The 24,354-nt window shown below is 40.9% G+C and overlaps 1 protein-coding gene across 10 annotated transcripts in view; it reads right to left on the bottom strand.

The window, feature by feature from the left end:
- Positions 1–24,354, bottom strand: part of LOC132841737 (receptor-type tyrosine-protein phosphatase delta-like) — a 352,060-nt gene that overhangs the window by 84,524 nt on the left and 243,182 nt on the right. For all 10 annotated transcript variants that reach the window (XM_060864221.1, XM_060864220.1, XM_060864217.1 and 7 more), the window contains 2 exons: positions 4,162–4,307; positions 2,668–2,809 (listed from right to left, as the gene is read on the bottom strand). In XM_060864221.1, coding sequence (XP_060720204.1) covers positions 2,668–2,809; positions 4,162–4,307 — 288 coding nt within the window. The remainder of the gene's footprint in view (positions 1–2,667; positions 2,810–4,161; positions 4,308–24,354) is intronic.

Raw genomic sequence — 24,354 nt, forward strand, 5'->3', positions numbered from 1 at the left:
GAGCTCTTGCTTTGTTTTACATATTATCCATTGAGGAAATGACCTTGTTCATGCTCATTACCAAACCGTTCCACCCGTCTGAATGGAACGATCCGGAGAGCCAACAGATTCGGCCAAGTGGGAACATTTATGAATAAGACATGACCTCCTTCCCATGGAATAGACAAACCACTTCAGTTTCACACTGGACATGGACAAGATAGGGATTGTCTTGATGCTTTAATAGGATGAAATACTTTTTCTCACTCATGACACTCAATACAATTATATACAGTAAACTGAAGTTACACCAATCTGCCATAACTAAAACCACTGAAGGGTGAAGTGAAGAACGTTGATTATCCCGTTACATAGCCAACAACAGTGAGTTAGAGATATTAGCAAGGAAGTGAACAATCAATTCTCAAAGTTGACATGTTGAAAGCAGGAAAACTGGGCAAGCGTAAGGATCTGAGTAAATTTTATTATTTATTTATGATTATTATTTTTTGTTATGGCTAGACGACTGGGTCAGAGAATTTCCAAAGCAACAGGTATTGTGAGATGTTCCTGGGGTGTAGTGGTTAGTATCAAACAAAGTGGTCCAGGGATCACTGGGCGCATTAGGCACATTGATGGGTGTGGGTAGTGAAGGCTGATCCGATCCAAAGGTCGCTGAAAAAGTGAACGCTGGCTGTGACAGAAAGGCTTCAGAACACACTACAGAGCTGTGTAGCTACAGACTGGTCAGAGAACCCATGCTGAACCTTGTCCAAGACACATTTACGAAAGACGAGAAGTTTTAAATATTATTTCTGATGATATTTTTCTCATTGCAAATTTGCTTCAATTTGGTTATTGTTGGTTGTCACAAGATACAGTTTGGTGAAAAGCAGACTGACGAGTGAAAGTGGCAAGCGTTCACAACTCAACCGTGTTCCCGCTGTCTCATATCTCAGGGCAAAATTAATATTGGTTTTGTCTAATTATGCATGTGCAGCTAGTTTATTGCCTACTGGCTAGATATTAGGTAATTAGTACTCTGTTCTGCACTTGCATTCAAATAAAACGTGATTATGATTAAATATCGGTTCAGGACATTCCAGCAGTCGGTTAGGCGTTTGTGTGTGTGTGTGTGTGTGTGTGTGTGTGTGAGTGAGTGTTTTAGATGCAGTCTCGTTGCAGTGCTATCGGACTTTATCATGTCATATCATGCACAGCGTCAGCATTAAGTCGTGCCCAGACTCTTTTTGAATATTGTTGAATTTTTTACATAGATATTGCTTAGTTTCATATCCGACAGACTGGAGAACTGAGCCGGACCTTTACAAACTGTCATCATCTATACACTTCTAGATGTATACAAATTACAGCTGTTGAGCCGTATGATAAATGTGTTTGTGTCACTTTAATGTCTTTAATGCCTTTGCTGCTCTGTTCTGTACAGACGTAAGAGACGCGATCAGTACTAACTTATTTACTGAGCAATTTTTCAGTCTTCTAGTGCTGCATAAAAGACTCCCTCTTATACATTCTCTCCCTCTTTCTCTCTCGTTCTCTCTCTCTCTACATTCTTCTCTGTCACCTCTTCTATTTTATCGTCCTGTCTTTACTCATTATCTCCCCCCAGTCCAGAATGCAGCACTATAATTTAAACTCCTATTCTTTCCTTACCGCAAGTACAATACGAGTCCTCCAGAGACAGCGCTACAAGACCACAATGCCAGGATTCACCCTGAAATTGTGACAGTAGAAAACAAACAAAAAGCTAAAAATAAAATAACAAATAGATGCTTGACTACTCAAGCTGGCACGCTTTCCCAGTACAGACTCATAGCCTGTATGAAAATTCTTTGTAAATGTGCCATAAAATTACTGATCCAAAGCTGCTAATGATGAAATAATGCTCATCACAGAACACCGAATATATCCTTGACTCTGTGGCTTGAAATATAGTAGAAGCTGATAAACTGGCAAAATCAAAATTGTTCTGAAAATAAATTTATGGACTCAAAACACAAGCTCTTTGTGCTGGTTCAATAACAGGGAACTAATTTAGAAAATAAATAAATAAATATAAAAGACCAGTGTGTCATGTGAACCGTATCCGACTGGCAAGAATGCATAATAATGAACAATAAATCAATTGAAATAGTTCATAAATAAATAAATAAATAAATAAATAAATAAATAAATAAATAAATAAATAATATATTATTATTTAAAAAATAATAATTATTATCATTATTATTGCTGTTAAAAATAATATTAAAAAAGAAAAAGTTACCAATTCCTATTATTATTATTATTATTATTATTATTATTATTATTATTATTATTATAATACACATCATGTGTTTCTGCTCACAGCTGTACAAAACAAAGTAGCTGCTCTTCGGTACAAAATCACACCATGACAAATTATTTCTCCTCTCAAACTTAAAAAAGAGCTATGAGAGTCTAATGACACTGCTGTTTTACAATCAGGAATCTATGTATCATCAGTCGGCAGAAAAGAAAATATTTTCCTCAGCCATATGTAGAGATAATTTGAGTGAGTAAATAGAGTGCTGCATGGATAAAGACAAATAACAACAACATAGCAGAGACAATTATCTTACCTGCTCGGGCTGGTAGGAAAGAAGGATAAAAGTTAATCGTTTGTGAACTTTTTAACACCAAACCTACCACGTAAGACGGTGAGGCGCGTTGTGGCGCTAATCTCTCCAACACTGTTAGAGGCCACGCATTCGTAAATGGCTTCATCCCGAGGAGTGCGCAAGGGCTGGATTCTCAGGACGGAGCCAGAGCCGTCATCAAACTCTATCACCTGCAGGTACGAGAGGCGCAATATATTATGTGACAGGTGAAACACACACACACACCACAGATAAATACTAATAACCAATTATTACATTGTTATAACAGGTTACATTTAATAAATAGACTCCATGAACTGATTTATTTAGTTATTATTTATTTTTCTGATTTTTTTTTGGTCATGTGTCTTCATCCTCAATCTCTGGTGTGACTTAGTCTCCAGAAAATAAGGTACATTTGCAAATATGGGGTTTAGAAAGAAATATGGATGTAAAATGCTCTGAAAAAAATGTCTCTGCCTTTCCTTTTGGTATCATCATCAAAATATGTTTCGGTAGAAGACCCTGCTTTGCCACTTCACATTAAAACTGAGAAACTGTGTTTTCATGACATTTATTGAGATGGAGCTTATTCCATTTTAGCGCTGAGGTAAGACAATACAAATAAAAAGAGAAAGTTGAATGAGCGGAGTAGTGATATTTTGGAAGGACGCTGATACGTAAGACAGAACGCAGCTCTAACGGACAGACGAGACGCAAGACACGGGACATGTACCACAGGACGTGGTGGTGATTTGGAGCACAGCCAAAATCACACCCACATCCTGGATTCACTTTTATAGTGTAAGTGCATTAAAAAACATGACAGCAGCATGCCGTGGCTAAGCTTCCTCGTTCTGTGCTCAAAAAAAAGAGCACAGAAAAGATTTCACTGGCTTTCTGAAAAGAAATGACTTTCCTGAGGAAGGCAAAGTGCATGATGGAATAGCATGAGGCTTCAGGATCGTGGTGCTGTTAGTCTATTTATCTGGCGTGTTAGCATGCAGAGCATACAGCCATGGCAGTGCAATGAACTCTGATAAGATTAGATTTCTGCTGGTGTTAGACAGCAGTGCCCGACCGGGGCTGTCCCCTTAAACGATAATATGCTGCAAACCGTCGCTAGCAGAGCGGTGACAGTGAAATGCTGCAGCGAAACACACACACACACACACACACACACACACACCCTCACATTAATGGGAATCTTATCAGTGTCCTCGTGTGATGGGTTGCTTTATCATGGATAGCAGAAGCGCAGATTAAAAGAAATAAATCTAAATGCTTCAGCCAAATAAGATCCAGCGCACATACTGCAGAGCAAAAGAAATGCATCTGAAAAGCAATGAGGAAGCAGAGAACCAATGAACCACTTGAGGTTCGCAACCAAATGCAAAACCACAAGAGCTAAAAGTCAAGGTCAAGGCTTTTTGTGTGTAAACATCTATTAATAAATGAATACTTGAACAATCTCTGCACCTAAAGTGTTAAGATGAGAATTAGTGCTTCATTACATTTTTCTTGAAAACAATAAGCTTAGTACCTCAAATCTCTGGTTGCTCACTCTTTTCCCCTTCTTGTTCCAAACGATTTTGGGTCGTGGGTCACCCGAGGCCTGGCAAACAAAGGAAGCGACGCCGCCTTGCACTCCTGTTTGGTCGCTGGGGGTCCTTAAAAACTTTGGTGGTGCTGGGAAAGACAAAGAGAAAAAGATACAGAGAGATTATTTTGAATATTTTTTGATAAATTTGAATTTCAATTATTAATAAAGTATATTGAGACCCCGGTTGCCAGGTTGGTATAACTAACGCAACAAAAAAAGCCTTGTGCATGAAAACTCAAAGTATCTGTTTTAACACTGTAATATCAGGGATGTATGTATAATGTATGTGAGAAAGAATAACTTTAAGACTTCACCTTAATGACAGGGGTCGTTAATTAAAACACCATCAGGTCGAATTTGTTCACAAAGACCTACCGGGCCAACTAGAGCACCACTAAGTCCATTAGCTTGTCTTTGTTAAACGCTAACCTCTCAGTTAATGTGCTAACCCAACAGCTAACATCATGACTGGTCTCACTTATTATTTATTATAGCATATCTTCGCTGTCGGGCGGAAACCTCGTATGTCCAAATTTGGTCAATTTCATATTTTTTCACATATCGATGCTATTGGTCAGTCCCCACGTGGGTCTGTTATTTTTACAAGTTATTAACCAATCTAAAGTGCTGAAAATAGCTTGACCGCAAAACTCATAACTCCATTGGACACTTCAACTGTCCACCTCTTCCTCACTCCGCGGGAGAGCTTTGCGGCATATTTCTCCTCAAGAAGAGTCGCAACGAATCAACACGTCTTCTGAGGTAAATGTCTTCAAAACACTGGACTCAAAGAAAAAAAAATCTTGACCCCCACTAGTTCTGGTTCTCGTCTGAGGACAGGAATTTAGCGTAAGACAATCCACTGCAACGCGGACTAAACCCTGTGCAATGCAGATAAGGTACAGCGTTTTTTTTAATTTCCTTAAAAATAACGGTTTTGGAGATACGAGGATTCCGCCCAACAGCGACGATATAATACCTTCATCAGTGAGCTAAAGTTCTATTTAACCGCTAAGCACAGTCTTTATCCTGTCCTAGCGCTTAGCATATCCACGTTTAGCATATCAGGATGCTTCTCAGGAGTTAATGTACTGTATGGTAGAGAAAGAGACAGTGAATTGCTTAAACTGAACCTTGAGTCATTTGAAATTTTACTGGGAGTTCTTAAGCACTGGGAACGGTGTTAGCACAGTGCTGCTTGTTGCAGCACTTAGCGCAGTGGGACTTATTAGCCTTTGGCCTGCATGGTGTTGAAGTGAGTCATTTCCTGGTCACACGTTGCTCGTGTCTCTTTCCCTGCAGGGCTTCGAGATGCTCTTGTTCACTATATGCTTCACTGATGCCAAAGCCCATTTCTACAAGGGATATATGTGGCGAAGGAACGAGTGCTGATCTGTAGCCCAGTGATTTGTCCTTTGGAGATGAATAAATAGGATTAAACAGATAAGAAGGCTGAATTCATTTCAGGACTTTTAAACCTCATAATCCCAATATAACATTATCTTATATACACATATATCAATAAACCAGTGTTTAGGGCCGGTATATTGTAAACACCCAGAATCGTAAGGTTCTCCTCATTCATTCGTTCTTTCAGGTTAGAAGAACAACATCTACATGTACAACAGGTAAATGGTAATGTTGTTGGTGCTAAATGGTGGATTGTCTTATAGAGTATGGAAGTGATGATGGATTATGGATTCTAAATGCTGGCCCTTCAAGTAAAGTTCTTCCACTCTGAAGCCGTTTTGTGGAAAGCTCACGGGATTTTATTCAGACATACAAGGTCACGCTTCTACCGCGAACGAACGGAGAGCCGTACGCTAAAAACGGATCGACAAGATGACCTTTCCAATGGGGATTTTTTTTTAACGGTTGTTGAAATCTTCCAAAAATGTCAAACGCAACATTTTTTTCAGGTTGCTCGGGCTGGTGAGCAGTATAACATGATAAGGTGCATGTTTTCTGGTACCGTCTTAACCAACAAGATAATGGACTCCAGAGCAGGGTTTATGTAATACAGAGATCTGTGTGGAATTTTTCAAGAGGTCTCTGGTCATAGTGGATCTGAGTGTAATATTGAGTCTTGTTGTTTGTGGGTGTATGATGGTGTTTAATGGTGAATATGGGTGTTTAATGGGAAATGTTGGTTTTTGTTGGTAAATGTCAGTGTTTGATATTGAATGTTGGTCATTCATGGTACTGTAAATGTCAGTGTTTGTGGGTACATGTTGTTTAATGGTGAATGTCAGTGTTCATAGGTTAATGTCAGTGTTTTATAGTAATTGTCAGTGTTTATTGGCAAATGTCAGTGTTTCATGGTAATTGTCAGTGTTTGATAATAAATGTCAGTGTTTGTTGGTAAATGTCAGTGTTGGTGAATGTTAGTGTTTGATAGTGAATGTTGGCTCTTCATGGTAAATGTCAGTGTTTGATAATAAATGTCAGTGTTTGATAATAAATGTCAGTGTTTGATGGTAAATGTCAGTGTTTGTAGGTTAATGTCAGTGTTTAATGGTAAATGTCATTGATTGTGAATGCTGGTCGTTTATGATAATGTCAGTGTTTGATAATGAATGTCAGTGTTTGTTGGTAAATGTCAGTGTTTTAGGATAAATGTCAGTGTTTGATAATAAATGTCGGTGTTTGTTGTTAACTGTCAGTGTTTGATAATAAATGTCGGTGTTTGTTGGTAACTGTCAGTGTTTGATAATAAATGTCAGTGTTTGTTGGTAAATGTCAGTGTTTGAAGGTGAGAACAGGTGAACAGGACCTATAAGAGAGGGAGAGAGACAGGGACATCGAATAGATGGTAAAATGGAGAATAGTAGTATGTTCTCCATGTAAACAGCAGTTTAATCTGCCTTTCTCACAACAAACTTCTGAGCTCAGGTTGTGTGTGTGTGTGTGTGTGTGTGTGTGAAGACAGTAAATGAACCTGGCAATACTCGTAGGAGGTGAAGGAGGGCACAATCTACCACTAGGGGATGTTGGGGGAGAGAGAGACTAGATAGCTGGGCCTCAAGATGGCAATACACACACACACACACACACACACACACACACACACACTCTACAGGTAAGCTTCCACACTCTAATATGTCACAATCCGGGGCTGTGCCACACTGATTGCCTCAGACACGAGCGTGTGTGTGTGTGTTTTGACTCCTCATCCCTGCCGTGTCGCCGTCTGAACGGGATGATAGGTAATTGATATGCTGCGGGTTTGTTTGCTCAGGAGCGACTCGGGCTGCAGTCGCGCACACACCGCCGTCGGCCATGAGAAATCGCACAATGGGAGATGATTGAGGCGTGACTGCAGGAAAATGGTGTTTTCATAGAGCCGTGGCAGCCATTTTCAACCAGCGCCATCAATCAGTGGAACACAAACACTACGCACATTAACAATAGCACCCAATTACATCGAGCACGATGGTACGATGTTTACTTCTCTTTTCTTTCTAAGATCTCAAGTAATGCTGCTTAAATTATAAATATATACTTTTTTCTTACACAGCGCGTTAGTGTGAATAGATAAATGATACAACGGGGCTTCTGGGGAAGTGAGTATGTATTTTGTGTAGTCTGCATGTTGACTACAAACTGATAGAGTAGATCTGAAATAAACGGTCATTCAGAACACTTTGCTGTTCGCTGCTTTATACCAAATATCAAGCATGATGTGAAGGAAACAAACTAATCACAGAGATTCATTCTGGAGCTCTGGAGCACGCATTCATTCATTTTCTTTCATTTCTTTTCTGGAACTTTCTCCAGACAGACACGTGTCAGAGCTGAAGCAATGTGGACAGATGTGTGTTCAAGGGTAAAGTTTAGTGCCAGGATATAAGTTGGCGTACATATGACGTTCTCAGAGGCATCCCATAGTTCGGGTCTATAAATAGATAGGTGCGTCACTACGGCAACCAGGGGATTAATGAGGAGTCATGGGAATTTACAGATTGCTCTCCTCTTATATCGCAGTAAATGTTATATATGAAATAGTGTTTTATTTAGATTTTTGTATATAGATAGATGTGTGTGTGTGTGTGTGTGTGTGTGTGTGTGTGTGTGTGTATAAAGCACCCTTTGCTTCATCATTCTTTATGGCACTTATTTATCGCTATATGCAGAACTATTCAGCACTATTTTATAAGTGAATCTGATAACACTATAAAAAAATAATAATAATAATAAATATTGGGACAAAAATGCAACTGAGGGCAAAAACCAGAATCTGTCAGTGCAATTTGATTCAATTTGCACCTACAATGTGCCTCTTCAGCATCGATGACTGAGTGAGTGTGCAAATGAATCCAACTGAAGTTCAAGTATTACATTTATTACAAAAGACAAAAGTTTTAGCCCTCTGTAAGTGTGAGTAATGAGTAAGTGTATCTATAACTATGGCTTCAGACGACGGGGACGTTCCTGAAAATAAAGTTCGGTGCAGTAAAGTTTATTGAGATATAAGGAGAGGAGAATGAAGTGAACTTCAGTGTGATTTCCCACCTGTAGTAGAGCAGAATGTGGGCTTTTAGTAAATCAGGGCTTCAGTGGACATTACTGATGTTTGTGGAAGTTTAATATTAATATTCAAGAACCTTAAATATTAAAGCTTTTAATGTACACATCTCTCTGTCTCCTCATGAATGTTTACTCTCTCTCTCTCTCTCTCTCTCTCTCTCTCACACACACACACACACACACACACACACACACACACAAACTGTCTTTCTCTCTCCTTACAGATGTTTATTGTATCACACACACACGCGCGCAAACACACACACACACTCTCCTCTATCTCTCTCTCACACACTCACACCACACACACACACACACACTCACACACACACACAAAAACCGTCTCTCTCTCCTCACAGATGTTTAATGTCTCACACACACACACAGACTCTCCCTCTCTCTCTGTCCCTCTCTCTCTCTCTCTCTCTCTCTTTTTCTCTCTCACACACACAAACACACTCTCTCTCACGCACATACACACACACTCACTCTTTTGTGCACACACACACACACACACACACACACACACACACACACACACACACACACACACACAAACTGTCTCTCTCTCTTCTCACAGATGTTTATTGTCTCTCTCTCTCTCTCTGTCTCTCTCTCTCTCACACACACACACAAACACACACACACTCTTGTGCTCCCAATACTACCTTTCTATCTCTGAATCTCTCAGTACTTCAAAGTATATTTGTCTCCATGTGTAAATTTGTTCAATCCTCCCAGGAGTCTTTCTTGATGTCGAACAGTAATCTGTACAACATCTACCCAGAGCTGAATGGTTAAGATCAAAGATCAGAGTTAAATCTGCACTCACGGCATTGTGGGTAGGAACAAATCGCTACTTAAGAGCTTATAGACACAACAGGAAAACGGAAATCAGAGAGAGAGAGAGAGAGAGAGAGAGAGGGAGAGAGAGAGAGAGCGAGAGAGAGAAGAGAGAGAGAGAGAGAGAGAAAGATTTGTGGGGTAACAAAACAATGGGGAGAAGAAGCATTTTATGGTTTAGAATGTTTTTGTGTGCACCGTGTGTCTGTGTAGATGAGTGTGTGTGTGTGTGTGTGTGCAATCCGTAGTCCTTCTGCCCGGGGTGACTTTAATCTACCTGCAGTAATCCGCAGGCTAGCGGCGTTAATCCGTGTCTAAGCCTGCGTCCACCTCTAAATGAAAAGCATAAATCCTGGAGAAAGGCTGCTGATGTTGATGAATAATTACACAATCATTAAAACACACACAAGACAATCTATCCACTCGCACATTGTGCTCATCTTTTCATCACTCACTCACTCTTACTGCCTCTAGCTCTGAAATCATCTCTTGCAATCATGGTTCAGTAACCGAGAGCTGGACGCAAAGCATTCTGGGAGATTTCCCAGTCCTAATTCCATCCCCTTTCATACAGCAGTCCAGAAAATCCTTTATTTTGGAAAGATTTTCTGGCTCCTATTAACAGAAGTGACTTTGCCCTGCAGAGATTTCAACTTGTCCACCTACTTACTCCAACATCTGAGTAAGATTAACTGTGTTCACTGCCTCACAGTGTGTTTTTCTAATTAAGTTCCCGCTTTAAGCCGCCCGACTCGTAGCGTACACAGTGTTTATTATAGCTTTTATTACACGACACGTCGTCCGTTCGGACGCTGGCAGGAAAGGAGGCGTTTCCTCTCTGAGAATCGTTTCAGGAGGAACTGTATGTTAAAGCGCCCACGGCTTTTGTTCTGGAAAGATCTTCCTCGTTATCTTTTTTGTTTTATCCCATCTGAAAGTTCTTCATCCGGTCACCTACTTCCGTGTCTCGGCGTTCTCTCGACCCTCGTTTCTCTCAAAAAAAATCTTTCCATCTTCTTTCAGTCTGCATGAAAGCGCTTATTTCTACTCGTGATGAAAGGAGGACTATAATTAATCTGAACGCCGCAGATCCTGGCAGACTGAGACACTTGGGGTTTGATGCGAGAGGCGTGAAAGAGTGTTTTAAAGACTGCGCTGCTGACGGAGGCTGAACGCAGGCCACGCCCACTTCAGTCCCGCTGACTGTCATGTGTAGTTGGTATAAAGAGGACGACTGACGCTCGTTTAACGCCGAAGACTGACCTCTGACAGGAAGCGCTAATTGCTTATTCAGGAAGAAAGCGATGGACTCGTCACATTCGCACGGAGCTCGTCTTCACCCAAATGTTTGCTTCGTCACGTTGCGTTCAGGCTGGAAGAGACGGCAGAGTGCTGAATGACTCTTAATTAGCGCACCAGGCAATTAGCATCAAATCAGGAAGCTTCAACAACAGCAATATTCCAAACGCCCGTCATGTCCATTCCCAATCAAACACTTTTCTTTTCTTTTCTTTTCCCTCTCCCTTTTTCATCTTTATTTCTTCTTGTTGAGGCCGTTATCGTGTCCCTCGCCCACTGTCACCTTCTATTCCCTCTCCTCCATCATTTTTTCTCTTCCCGCTCCTCTTTTTTCTATCTCATCTCATCTCATCTCATCCTACTGTTTTCGTCCGTCTCGTCATCTCAAACTTTTCTTTTCTTCTTGTCCCTCTCCTCTTTTCTCCCGTCTCATAATCACATTCTTTTCTTTCCACTCCTCTTTTCTTCTTCCTCCTTATCTTCTCTGTATTATTTAAGCATTTTCTCTTCTGGCTTCTTTTCTCATTTAATCTCTTTTATTCCTTCTCGTTTCTTGTGCCATGTGTCATTTGTCCCTCTCTTATAGTCACTTCCTTCACCTGCATCTCTCCTCTTTTTCCTCCCTCCCATTATCTCTAGCTCTTTTTACCTTGTCTTTCTTATTTGTAACATCTTTTATTACAGGATCTCCTCTCCATTCTCTATTCTTCCTTGTGTTGTTGCTTCGTACTTCTTCTCTTCTCTTCTTTGTCTTTAATTAGATTTTTTTCTTCTTCTAAATGACTGAAAAAAACCTGACAGGTCATTCTAACAGTAGAAGAGAAAGAGAGAAAGATGATGATGTGCTTCAAACGACTCTAAAAGTGCTGCATAGAGAGACACATGTCTCCTCTCTCTCTCTCTCTCTCTCTCTCTCTCTCTCTCTCTAACTCCCTCTGTCTATCTTGCTCTCTCTCCAACTCTCTCGCTTTCTCTCTCTCGTGCTCTCTATCTCTTTCTTTGTCTCTCTCTCTCTCTCCCTCTGTCTCTCTCACTCTCTCTGTCTATCTTGCTCGCTCTCTCTCTCCAACTCTCTCTTTTTCTCTCTCTTTTTCTCCCTCTTTGTCTCTCTCTCTCTCTCTCTCTCTCTCTCTCTCTCTCTCTCTTTCTCTCTCTCTCCACTTTTCACTGCATCAAACAGAATACACAATGAAGTAACACACACCTCTGTCGCACACACTTTATCTTATATAAACACACACACCAGCAATGTAGCTCTTTCACGATGCAGTGATACACACACGTCTCATATAGAGTATGTGGGAAATTGTAGTGTGGGAAATATTGTGAATTGAATCATGATGGTTGCTATATTACAAACAAATTATTAAAATAAATATATAAATTGTTGTGTGTTATCAGAGGGTAAAAAAATGTAAATAACGAGCTGATGTGATGGTTGTGCTCATGTCAGAACAATATCTATCTATATGAAAATGTTCAAAGAACATTGCCTGTGTGTGTGTGTGTGTGTGTGACTGTGTGCGTGTGTGTTTGTCTGGGATTTATTTTCCCTGATTATGCTGAAAAATTCACTGCAGTATTGGCTACTCATGCTTTATTAGGTCTGCTGATGCCCATTTGTTTATTTATTTATTTGTTTGTTTGTTATTTGTTTGTTTGAATTCAACTGGATGAAAATAAAAGCCAGGAGGATGAGATAAGACACAACTATAGAGCTTTCTCTACTGCCTGCTCTCTCTCTCTCTCTCTCTCTCTCTCTCTCTCTATTTTAATTATCTGATAGCATACACAGAGCCAACTGAATATAAACACACACACATACACACACACACACCACACACACACACACACACACACACACACACACACATCTTTTTATGTGTACTGTCAGTATAAGGCTTGAACGCAGATAAACAATAACAACACTAAGTGCTGTAGACACTTACATAGTAATAACACAGTTATAAACGACCCATAGAGTAATAACACATTAATAATATATCACAAAGTAATAATACACACAGACCATACACACAAACGCACAATTGTGTTAAAAGCATCACCTCCGTTTGGCTTGATGAGCCACACATACACACACGCACACACACACACACACACACACACACAAACAGGTGTTGTGAAGGCAGTGGTGTGTGAGACAGTGACCTTTTCTAAAACATTAATTTAATAGAGGGAGAGAAACTTTTATGTGTGTGTGTGTGTGTGTGTGTGTGTGTGTGTTTGTGTATTTTGTGCAGTGTGTCACTTTAAACTGCTTCAAATATGCACAAGTGTATGAAGTACTAGATAATGGATCCTTCACATAGGCCACACCTCCTTTACTGTAACTGACAGACATATAGGCCACACCTCCTTTACTGTAACTGACAGACACATAGGCCACAATACCTTTACTGTAACTGACAGACACATAGGCCACACCTCCTTTACTGTAACTGACAGACACATAGGCCACACCTCCTTTACTGTAACTGACAGACACATAGGCCACAAAACCTTTACTGTAACTGACAGACACATAGGCCACACCTCCTTTACTGTAACTGACAGACACATAGGCCACACCTCCTTTACTGTAACTGACAGACACATAGGCCACACCTCCTTTACTGTAACTGACAGACACATAGGCCACAACACCTTTACTGTAACTGACAGACACATAGGCCACACCTCCTTTACTGTAACTGACAGACACATAGGCCACAAAACCTTTACTGTAACTGACAGACACATAGGCCACACCTCCTTTACTGTAACTGACAGACACATAGGCCACACCTCCTTTACTGTAACTGACAGACACATAGGCCACACCTCCTTTACTGTAACTGACAGACACATAGGCCACACCTCCTTTACTGTAACTGACAGACACATAGGCCACACCTCCTTTACTGTAACTGACAGACACATAGGCCACACCTCCTTTACTGTAACTGACAGACACATAGGCCACACCTCCTTTACTGTAACTGACAGACACATAGGCCACACCTCCTTTACTGTAACTGACAGACACATAGGCCACACCTCCTTTACTGTAACTGACAGACACATAGTCCACACCTCCTTTACTGTAACTGACAGACACATAGGCCACACCTCCTTTACTGTAACTGACAGACACATAGGCCACACCTCCTTTACTGTAACTGACAGACACATAGGCCACACCTCCTTTACTGTAACTGACAGACACATAGGCCACACCTGTAATTGCACAAGATTTGCCATCCATGACTATGTGAAAAAAGAAGGAGAATAAAAAACTAAATAAATAACAAGAATAATAATGATGACGATGATGAGGAAGAGAAGGTGGAGGAGGAGGATTTCATTAGTAGTGTTGAAAGAATGCAAGGCAGGTTGGAGGTTTAAACACTCGTCCATCATGCAGAGTGTTAATATGATGAAGAGTATAACACACGTCTTGATTGAGTGTACATTAATCTCACTTCTGTTTCATTTCTTGGCAAAGATCAGCACAGCATCATTAAAAATGAAGGCAGAGAAAGAGACAGATGAGAAGATGAATGGAGAAGGTTTGGCAAGGATGAAAATAAAACTGTCACGCGGTGTGTGTGTCAGAGAGAGAGAGAGAGAGAGAGAGAGAGAGAGAGAGAGAGAGAGAGAGAGAGAGAGAGAGAGAGAGTGTGTGTGTGTGTGTGTGTGTATTAGGATGCTTTATGTCGTTGTTGGCCGTCTGGCTGTCATCCTGAGTAAAAGGTGGGTCGGGAGGTTAAACACCGATCTGTAACATCCACTCTTTACAGGTTCAACTTCATGAATATTCCATGCCAGCATTTCCTTTACACACACAAACAAACACACACACACACACACACACACACACACACACACAACCTTGTACAGCCAAGCGCTTGGCATTCTCAGAGCCAGAGTCACACGCACTATGAACACCAGGATGGCTCTGAGTCCGGCGTCCTGGAATCGAGCACAGGACCGAAAGGTTCTTCCAGCATGGAGTCTTAATTAACACGAGAGGGTCCCCGGCTCGTTAAGGATGTCCTTTATTAGTCTCCTTCTCATTAATGCTGCCTGTAATTAGCTGGAAATGAAAAGCAGTAACTGAGACGAGAGCTGGCTGCATGTGATGAGGTCAACACTAACTAACACTGTGTGTGTATGTGTGTGTGTTTAATATCTCTTCATATCCATCCATCCATCCATCCATCCATCCATCCATCCATCCATCCATCCATCTATCTATCTTAAAATAAGCACTTTCACCGCAGGCTGCCTGTTGCTCACACAACTTTTTTATTTATTTTTTGTTCCTTTTTGCTGACATTTCTCAAATTGGTTAGCGGTCAGCGCTAAGTGCAGTTACACTGTAATTTAAGTTGCACGAAGCCTTTTCTTAGTAATTTACCACCACTTCTGTTTAGAGCGTTGATATTCTTCATGGCTCTGTGTTGTTTTCAAGGCGAGCGCACTTTTACTTGTCCATATATTTAACTATACGTAGGAGGCGTCGTTCTTGCCGGCCGGAGCGTTAGCCACTGCCACGGCTAGCTAGGCGAGAAATATAACAAAACGATTGTGAGCGGTTAAGCAGCGAGAGCGTCACGTGCTCGCCGTGTCGAAAGCATGGCGAAAGTTTTCATCTGAACACATGGTATTATTCATTCAGGCAGCGTCAGAGTCCATGACAAACTCCTCTGCTCTGGGAAACTCACAACAAGCTCTGTCTTCTTTCTGCCCTCTAGAAGAGCGAGAGAGAGAGAGAGAGAGAGAGAGAGAGAGAGCTGAAGACAGAGCGAGGCGAGATGAAGAATCGGCTTCCATTTCATTCCTCTCCTTATTTTCTTCCTCTCCTCTCGCTCTGTCGTTTTTTTTTTTCTTAGCCTACAGTCCTCACTGGGAGACTCCTGCCATTTATCATAGCAGCATCGAGTGGGAGTTTTCATCCTCCTCTTCCCCATTCTCTCTCTCTCTCTCTCTCTCTCTCTCTCTACCATTATCGCATCTTCACATCATCACCAGCACCAGATTGCACTCCTCCATCCATCATCAGTTCCCTCTATTCTTTAATCTCTAACGCTTTCCCTTTCTCACCAGAGTCAGATCCTCCATCAGCCGGCAGGAGAAAATGCAGCGGGCCAGAAGAGAGCTGGTACATGCAGGTAAAGGTGTGGGACATACAACACACACACACACACACACACACACACACACACACACACACACACACACACACACTTGTTTGGTGCAAGGGAAGTATTTGGCAGATGGCAAGAGAGGAAATGGCGATGTAAGATGGAGCTATGCCCAACACACACACACACACACACACACACACACACACACACACACACACACACACACACACACACAAACACACATGATGACATGCTTGCTGAAGACACCTCATGATCTTGTGGTTTGTGAGTGCTGCTTTTTCACATTTTTACATCAGATAATAAATATTTTCTCGGCGGAATCACATGACCTCAATGTGGCATCGGGTCAAAGAATATTGTGTGTCCTGGGGAACCATCTGCGTTCATGTTCGATAAATTAAGGCTGCATTAATGACTGTAGGTCTGTCTGTCTGTCTGTCTATCCGTCTCGGTGTATGAACGACACCTCGAGTCAAAGTTACGGCTGCAGGGACTCCGTGGACGATGAAACGTCGGTGAGGCGTAAGTGCGTGATTATTAATCCAAATCTGGCACGGAGAGGACAATTTCATTACAGAGTGTTCGATACCCCTGCAGATCGCAAAAAACACGGCTCGGGGAGTTATGAGGAGTGCAGTGTGAAGAGCTGGAGGAAGAGGAAGATGAGGAGGAGGAGAAGGAGGAGTCACTGTCTTTAACTCACTGTCTCTGGTTGCATGGAGGCAGATTTATTGCACCGAAAGCATTTATACTTCATCTATGAAATGCTAATGAAAACATTAATGATGCATAATAATGAAAATGTGCACATCTTATGCTCTCTCTCTCTCTCTCTCTCTCTCTCTCTCTCTCTCTCTCTCTCCCCCCCCAGTGTAGTCTAGTGGAACTAAGTGGTCCCCATACTTCAGAAGCATACAGTGAAACAGCTGTCAAAAAAAAAAAAAAACGCATCAGGTTTTAATTCATTACTGATTGAATGTAAAGCTCCTCTGTGTCACGGTTACTGATCTCACTGCACCCTAATCGAGTATCTGTTCCTTTCCTGTGAAGGTAGGAGGTGTTTTCTGGAGGATACGGGATGTTGACATCACTACCATCAAACCTTAAAACGCGTTAAACACTAACGACTGAGCCACTTTAAGGTCTTTGAAACGGCTGATAGGTTTTCCGTCGCGTCTGACGGAAATGAAATCTGACACTGTGATGAAGATCGGTGACTCGTATTGTCAAGACAATTACTATATCGTGCTTCAAAAGAGAAAAGAAAACACACCAGGCCCCGTATTCATAAAAATCCTTAGTGTAAAGGGTTTCATCTGGTGACGAAATTCTAAGAGAATTCTTAAAAATGTGGGCGTTTCCCTTTCAATTTAAAGAGAAGATCAGAGTAAAGATAAAAGTTCTTTATAAAGCATCTTAACCCATAAAAGAGCTCCTCATTTTAAGAGGATTAAGAGTTTCTTTATCAAAGGAGAAAATGACTGAAAGGTGAAGAAGAAGAAATGTATTGTGTACAATATTTAATAATGATAGTGAGTTAATAAAATGTGTATAAGATGCATATATATATATATATATATATATATATATATATATATATATATATATATATATATATATATATATATATATGCATCTTATATACATTAGAACATCTCTAATATCATCGGTCACGAAAGTAATCCCTACATGATATAGACTCAAATATCTTAAGAGACAAAGTGACGGTTTATAATAGAGCAGATTTTAAAAGCCTCCATATTTTATCTTTTATTGAACAACCAATCACAGTCTTCGAAAGAATGTGTCACCTAGTAACAGGTTAAGCCCTGCCCCTTTTTTAAGATACAAGTTGTTGAATTTCCCTTCTTCAGATTTGCTATGAGTTTGGTCCTGAATCACTCATAAGATAAGATTCATATTCATATTCAAGATCTAATTTTTTTATTTTTGGTTAAATCGTATTATCCAGCCACTTCTGTCACCACTGCAGATCCAGATCCAAGTGCTACATGCCTTATTATCTCATTTTCCTCCGATCTGTGTCTCTCTCTTGTTTATGGGTGTTTGCAATCCTAAACCGATAGCTGTTGCGACTCCCCAATGGGACCTAATGGCAAAACTGCAGTCTCTCGGTTCCCGAAAGCTAATGCTCGATTGGTCCGTAAAGCTCGGCCAATTAAATCGCACCGCATAATGAGAGGCAGCAGATCAGCAAGTGTGAAATTACTGCTGCTAGAGGAGGAAAACACGTTTCTTTATCTGTTCTTCTTCTTCTTCTTCTTTCTTTCTTTCTGATGCTGTTAAGGAGAAGAAAGCATGTGGGTTTAAATGCTTACAGTAGCCAAAGGACTCGATTAGACCGAATGACTCCGACTTGCGCGATCTCTCTGTTCTACACGGAGTTAATTAGCAACATGGACTATCCTGCATGAATATTCATGAGCAGACGTGCGGAGTGGACTGCTTCATTTGCATAGAGATGTTAATGCCTCCTTCGAGAAGCTCATATAAGAGATTAAGAAGAGATTAGGAGAATGACTAGTGCTTAGTAGGGCAGTAAAGTTGCAAAAGGGAGGATTTTCCTTTCATTTGTCACTCGTCCGTAGGACTCCGGGCTGATTGTTTGAAAGCAGAAGCTACATCTGGACCTCTGGTTGTACATGTGCATGTTTGAAAATGCTGGATAAAAAGAGACACCGACATGTTATTTCATAATCACCTGTGAGGAAGTGACAGCGTTGGCTCTAATCGTGTTTTTACGGGCCGGAGACGCAAAAGGTCATCATCATACAACCGCCTTCGCCATCACACAACTGCCAGTGCTGGACTTTTAGCAGCTTTTTTTGCTTTACCGTATGCTGCAGTGCTATGCCAAGCACGTGCATGTGTGTTGTGTGTGTGTTGTGTGTGTGTTGTGTGAGTGTGTGTTGTGTGTGTGTGTTGTGCGTGCCAACCGTAAGCTGTCCAGACTAAACATCTGGCAATGTGCTGGTCTCACAGACATGAAGGACTGTCTGAGCCTGCCATCTTCTCTTTCTGTGTACGTCTCTCTCTCTCTCTCTCTCTCTCTCTCTCTCTCTCTCTCTCTCTCTCTCTCTCTCTCTCTCCACCTCTGTTTTCTGTATGTTTATACCTCTCTCTCTCTCTCTCCACCTCTGTTTTCTGTATGTTTACACCTCTCTCTCTCTCTCTCTCTCTCTCTCTCTCTCTCTCTCTCTCTCTACCTCTGTTTTCTATATGTTTACACCTCTCTCTCTCTCTCTCTCTCTCTCTCTCTCTCTCTCTCTCTCTCTCTCTCTCTCTCTCTCTCTTTTGCTCTCCTTCCAAGAGTGTCAGTTTTTTAGCGTAACATGTTTTAGTGACATTGCACTTTTTGCCAAAGCAATTACAGTCCATTGTGACTCATGAATCTCTCTCTCTCTCTCTCTCTCTCTCTCTCTCTCTCTCTCTCGCTTTCTCTCTCTCTCTCTCTCTCTCTCTCTCTCTCTCGAACCCCCTGGACTTTGGGACAGTGACAGGGAAGCTGCTCTACAGAGCCAGTATTAAAGTTTTAAATAAGAAAACACTGAGTGGGAGGGTAGACACCCCATGGAGAAATGTACTTGGTTTTAATAATGATATTAAACCAGAGTGGAGACACTGTACAAACCACCGTTAACCAAAAAAGCTGCCGAACCTTCAATGGAGGATTTTACACTGTATTCTCTCTGTGAACTCTTTTAGTTCCATTTTAAACCCTGATGTTGCACAAAACTGTCCTTTCTGTTCACAGAGAGAAACTGTTTTTCATGCTTTTATTCACTGCTCCAGGTTACAGTCATTCTTTGTGTTTTTACGGAGCTTCTTAAGGTCTTTTAATGTTGATTTTACTTTTCACTGTTTTATTCTTGGTTTTAAATACGTCAGGAGAGACCGGTTCAGGTGCCAACTGATCAATTTTATCTTTGGTCAGGCAAAAATGGCAATATACCTGAGCCGAAAAAACTAAATTAATCTAAACTAAAGTAATCTTCTCCAGACTTATTAAATCAAGAGTACTGACAGATTTTAATTTCTATAAAAGCATGAATGACTTGCACATGTTTCAGTCAGTGTGGTGTTGTAATAATGTTCTATGCGCTGTTATTGAAGGAGAACTAAGCTTTGCACCAGATCTAAGCTAATGATGATGATTATTATCAGTTTACCTAATTTATTTGAGTTATTTTAATACTCTTATTTATTTATTTATTTATTTATTTATATAGTTATTGAGTCACGCTCATTGTTGTTTTACATGACTTGTCCAAATAAAGGATTGGAAAAAGTCAAAAAAAGTCTCTCTCTCTCAGACACACACACACACACACACACACACACACAGAATAACTGAGTCTCTACTCCACCATCACATCTCAGCGTGTTCTGCTCTAAAGTGCCTCCCTAATTAGTTTGATTTTGAATGCACCGAAGGTCAAGATCACTTGACAATTTCAGCCTTCGCCACACGGCTCTTAGGCAGCCCTCACGTTTCACTCGCTCAGGACAGATTTCACTCTTTAATGACTGTTGGAATCTTCATAATATGTGTGTAAGTTTCTTAATCCTTTTGGCTGGGTCGCTTTAGTGGGCACTTGATCTAAGCCGTTTCTGAATAAACAGCTATGAGGAACAGCAGAAGAAATACTTCACTTATTAAATCATTGAACAATTTGCTGATTGGCTGCAATTATAGGCTGCTATTGACTTCCAACAGGTACAACTTTTCTGTGGAGGAAAAAAAAAATCAGACTTTTTCTTTTCCTATGAATCAGCTCTAAGAAAAATAATGTTTAGTTAAACATGAGCGAGCGGCAAGAAATCGTATCTAAAAATATTAGCGAGTAAGTTCGAATATTTCAAATGTTCCTTGTTATCTTGTCAGAGACAAATCTATTTTTTCTCTGAATATAAAACTATCAACTTACAGCCCCTTTAATGCCTCTTTCTTTTCATGCAGGGATGTAAATAGAAGGTAATGTCACTCTGAATGTGAGAGAAAATAAAGAGAAACAGAAGAACCACTTCAACCACTTTTCTTTATGTTTGGATCTGAGTCTGATTCTCCATTTATTCCTGAGTGAAGTGAATAAAAGGCCTCTTGAGTGAATAAATCTGTCTGTCTAGCTATTTGCCTTATGTTTATCTATTTATCATCTGTCTGTCTGTCTGTCTGCCTGCCTGCCTGCCTGCCTGCCTGCCTGTCTATCTATCTATCTATCTATCTATCTATCTATCTATCTATCTATCTATCTATCTATCTATCATTTGAAGCTACATTTTAGACATTACAGAGCACAAAGACTATATATGAATATAAATGAGAGAGTTATAGATCTAAAGTCTGTCTCTCTTTCTGTCTGTGTCTTTCTTTCAGATCTTCCTGATAGCACGACTCTTAATTACACCTCTATTGTTTCTGCAGCAGCAGAACATCAGCGAGGTAATTACACACCGCCATCGGAGCTCAGGACTCGGAGCTCGGGTGGCGCGGGGGGGCTCGGTGTTTGATGGCAGCCAGCATGTGCTCTTTCTTTATCAGCTACCCTTAAAAAATACATCACTGCATACGCACTTTTACCGTCTATTTTCTACTTTTACTATTAGACAATTTCGAGAGCGCAGTGATAAGCGTTGGTGTGATATATAGAAAGTAACTGTCATTTCAGGACAACATGCTAACTCTAAAATGTTAGCTGCAGCCTCTAACGTGCCTGATCATTTTTTTTTTTCATAGACATCTCGTCTGTACGACAATCATCGCGTTGTGTACGAGTCCAAACGCAATACCGTGTGTGTGTGAGTGTGTGAGATTGTGCCAGCTGTCCTTCTATGTGTTCAGTGGAGGATGAAATGGATTGTATTTAAATAATATTAGCATACAGGCAAGCTAAACACAGAACTGCGGCGAAATAAATGCTAATTCGAAGCTGCCTGGAAGCCGAATGCAAATTGAATCCGATTGTAACGATCATTTACATTAGAGAGGACATGAATTAAACACAGGTTCACTGCGCGCTGCCTACGCTGAAATATCAATACCATTACGAAATGTCAGAGCAAAGCTAAGTGGTCTTACGCAACATCTGAAGACGGAGGTGCGGTGAAGCGGCAGATTTTTACAGTAGATAAAGATTACAGCATGTACAGGACATTCATGTACAGGCTGATTTATGGCATGTGTGCTGTACTTGTGTTTCATCTGTGTTTGTGTGTGCTGTAAATATGCTTGTTTATTAAACACACTTATATAAAGGTAATGGCGTCTCATAAATCAATATAAAGTGACGTCTCATAAATCAAATCTTATAATTTAATCAGATCCCAAAGTCTTAAGAAGACACCTTTATTTTGTCACATACAGTATACATTACAGCTCAGTGAAACATATCATGTCAATGTTTCAATCGCTTTCTGCTAATGTCACACATGCGCACTGAACACTCTCTCCGCCGCATATTGACAAGACACGCCCCTTTCTGCTCATTGGCTACACGTTTGTTTTGTTAGTCGGCCCGACTCGTGCACCCCACCTTTAAAGCAAATAAAATTGAAAAATAAAGTGCATGTGTGTCTTACAGAAGTGATTCTACAAGCTTGTTTTTTTTTTTTTCCACACTCACGTTTCTCTAACATCAGCATCACTACACCTGGCATTCGAAGTATAATAAGCTCGGCAGGGAAGCCGTTCGTATTTCAGCTTCTCGAGTGCTGACGCGTTTAGAGCTCATGCGTCCGCTAGGGAGGTATGAAGGGGAAAAAAAGACCAGCTACAGTACAAACAATGTACACTGTACTGTGGTAACAGCGGTAAAGATCAGTAACATATCGTGGTAGTTTTGCAGCGTTAGCGCTGAGTCGTCAAGAATTTTGTAACAGTAAACGGTGTAAATCTAAATAAAGCAACACAACTAGACACTGTGTAAGATTCAGTGTGAGCTGTCTGCCACCACCAAACAGATGGCTGTTTAATTAGTGGCTTCAGATTCGGAAAAAAAAGAGAGAAATGAATCAAAAGGAAAAAGTGTTGAAGGGACGCAGGATACACAGACACACCTTGATGTGAAGCAGCAGTCTGATGTGGGCGTTAAAGATTAAAGCGATGATGCTGGAGGTTTACGGTTGATTGACAGCTCTGAATTTGGGGAGGTAATTCTGATTCATGTGGGAAGCTCAGAAATCAGAGTATTGAGGTTCGGGATTAAGCAAACAGTACTAGGGGAATGTTGGTGATGTCTATAGTGGAAGTTTCTAGACAAAGTTTAAAGATATTACAGTTTATTAACTGAACAAGCCACGCCCACAAAGAGCAAAGATTAGTAGATTAATAGCTTGTGTGAAGATGTTGTAAGAGAAGAGGTGTGTGTGTGTGTGTCTGTGAGTTGTGGGTGCCATATTGTATTTGAGTTGGAGTGTGTTGCGTGTTGTACATCTAGAGCAGCAGGTGTTTTGTGCAAACATGTAGGCGGAGGTGTGAAAATCTTTCTTGATATGCTCCAGCCTACTGATTTTGACACGCTCCCTTCATCTCTCTCTCTCTCTCTCTCTCTCTCTCTCTCTCATTCCTTCATCACTCATTTCTGCTCGCCCTGTCCAGCGTTTGATGGAGAAGGGGGACGCGGACACATGTTCGCTAAACAGAAGCCTTCGACTGGCAACTGCTGAAGGCTGAAACTATGACAGCATGTCTGGCTGGGATCTGGTGACCGTGAGTCTATGTCCTCATAGCCAAAACACACACACACACACACACACACACACACGCACACACACACACACACAAACACACACACGTGCACCACGGTTACTTTGTTTTGGCCTCAAAATAATTAACCTCTAACAGCTGCCAACAATCTTTTTAGAGATGAACAGCTGGTAAAAGAGAGAGAGTGAGAGAGAGAGAGAGAGAGAGAGAGAGAGAGAGAGAGAGAGAGAGAGAGAGAGAAGAGGGGAATAAGAGAGAGTGATAGAGACAGAAGAGGGAGAAAGAGTAAGAGAGAAAGACAAAATATGTACAAAAGCAATAACAAGACATGAAACTAAAGAGACTGAGAGAGAGAGAGAGAGAGAGAGAGAGAGAGAGAGAGAGAGAGAGAGAGAGAGAGAGAGAGAGAGAGAGAGAGAGATGGAATAAAGAAACATTTCTTAGCATTTAGGATTAAGCCTCCTCGTGCTTTCCTCAGTCATCACATCACACACCAACTAACACTCTAAAGTCATCACGTTATCACTGAATTAGAACGCTAACTTCGTTGTTTGTAAAAACAAGCTA

This window comes from Tachysurus vachellii, chromosome 2, assembly GCF_030014155.1.
Source record: "Tachysurus vachellii isolate PV-2020 chromosome 2, HZAU_Pvac_v1, whole genome shotgun sequence".
Classification (NCBI taxonomy): domain Eukaryota; kingdom Metazoa; phylum Chordata; class Actinopteri; order Siluriformes; family Bagridae; genus Tachysurus; species Tachysurus vachellii.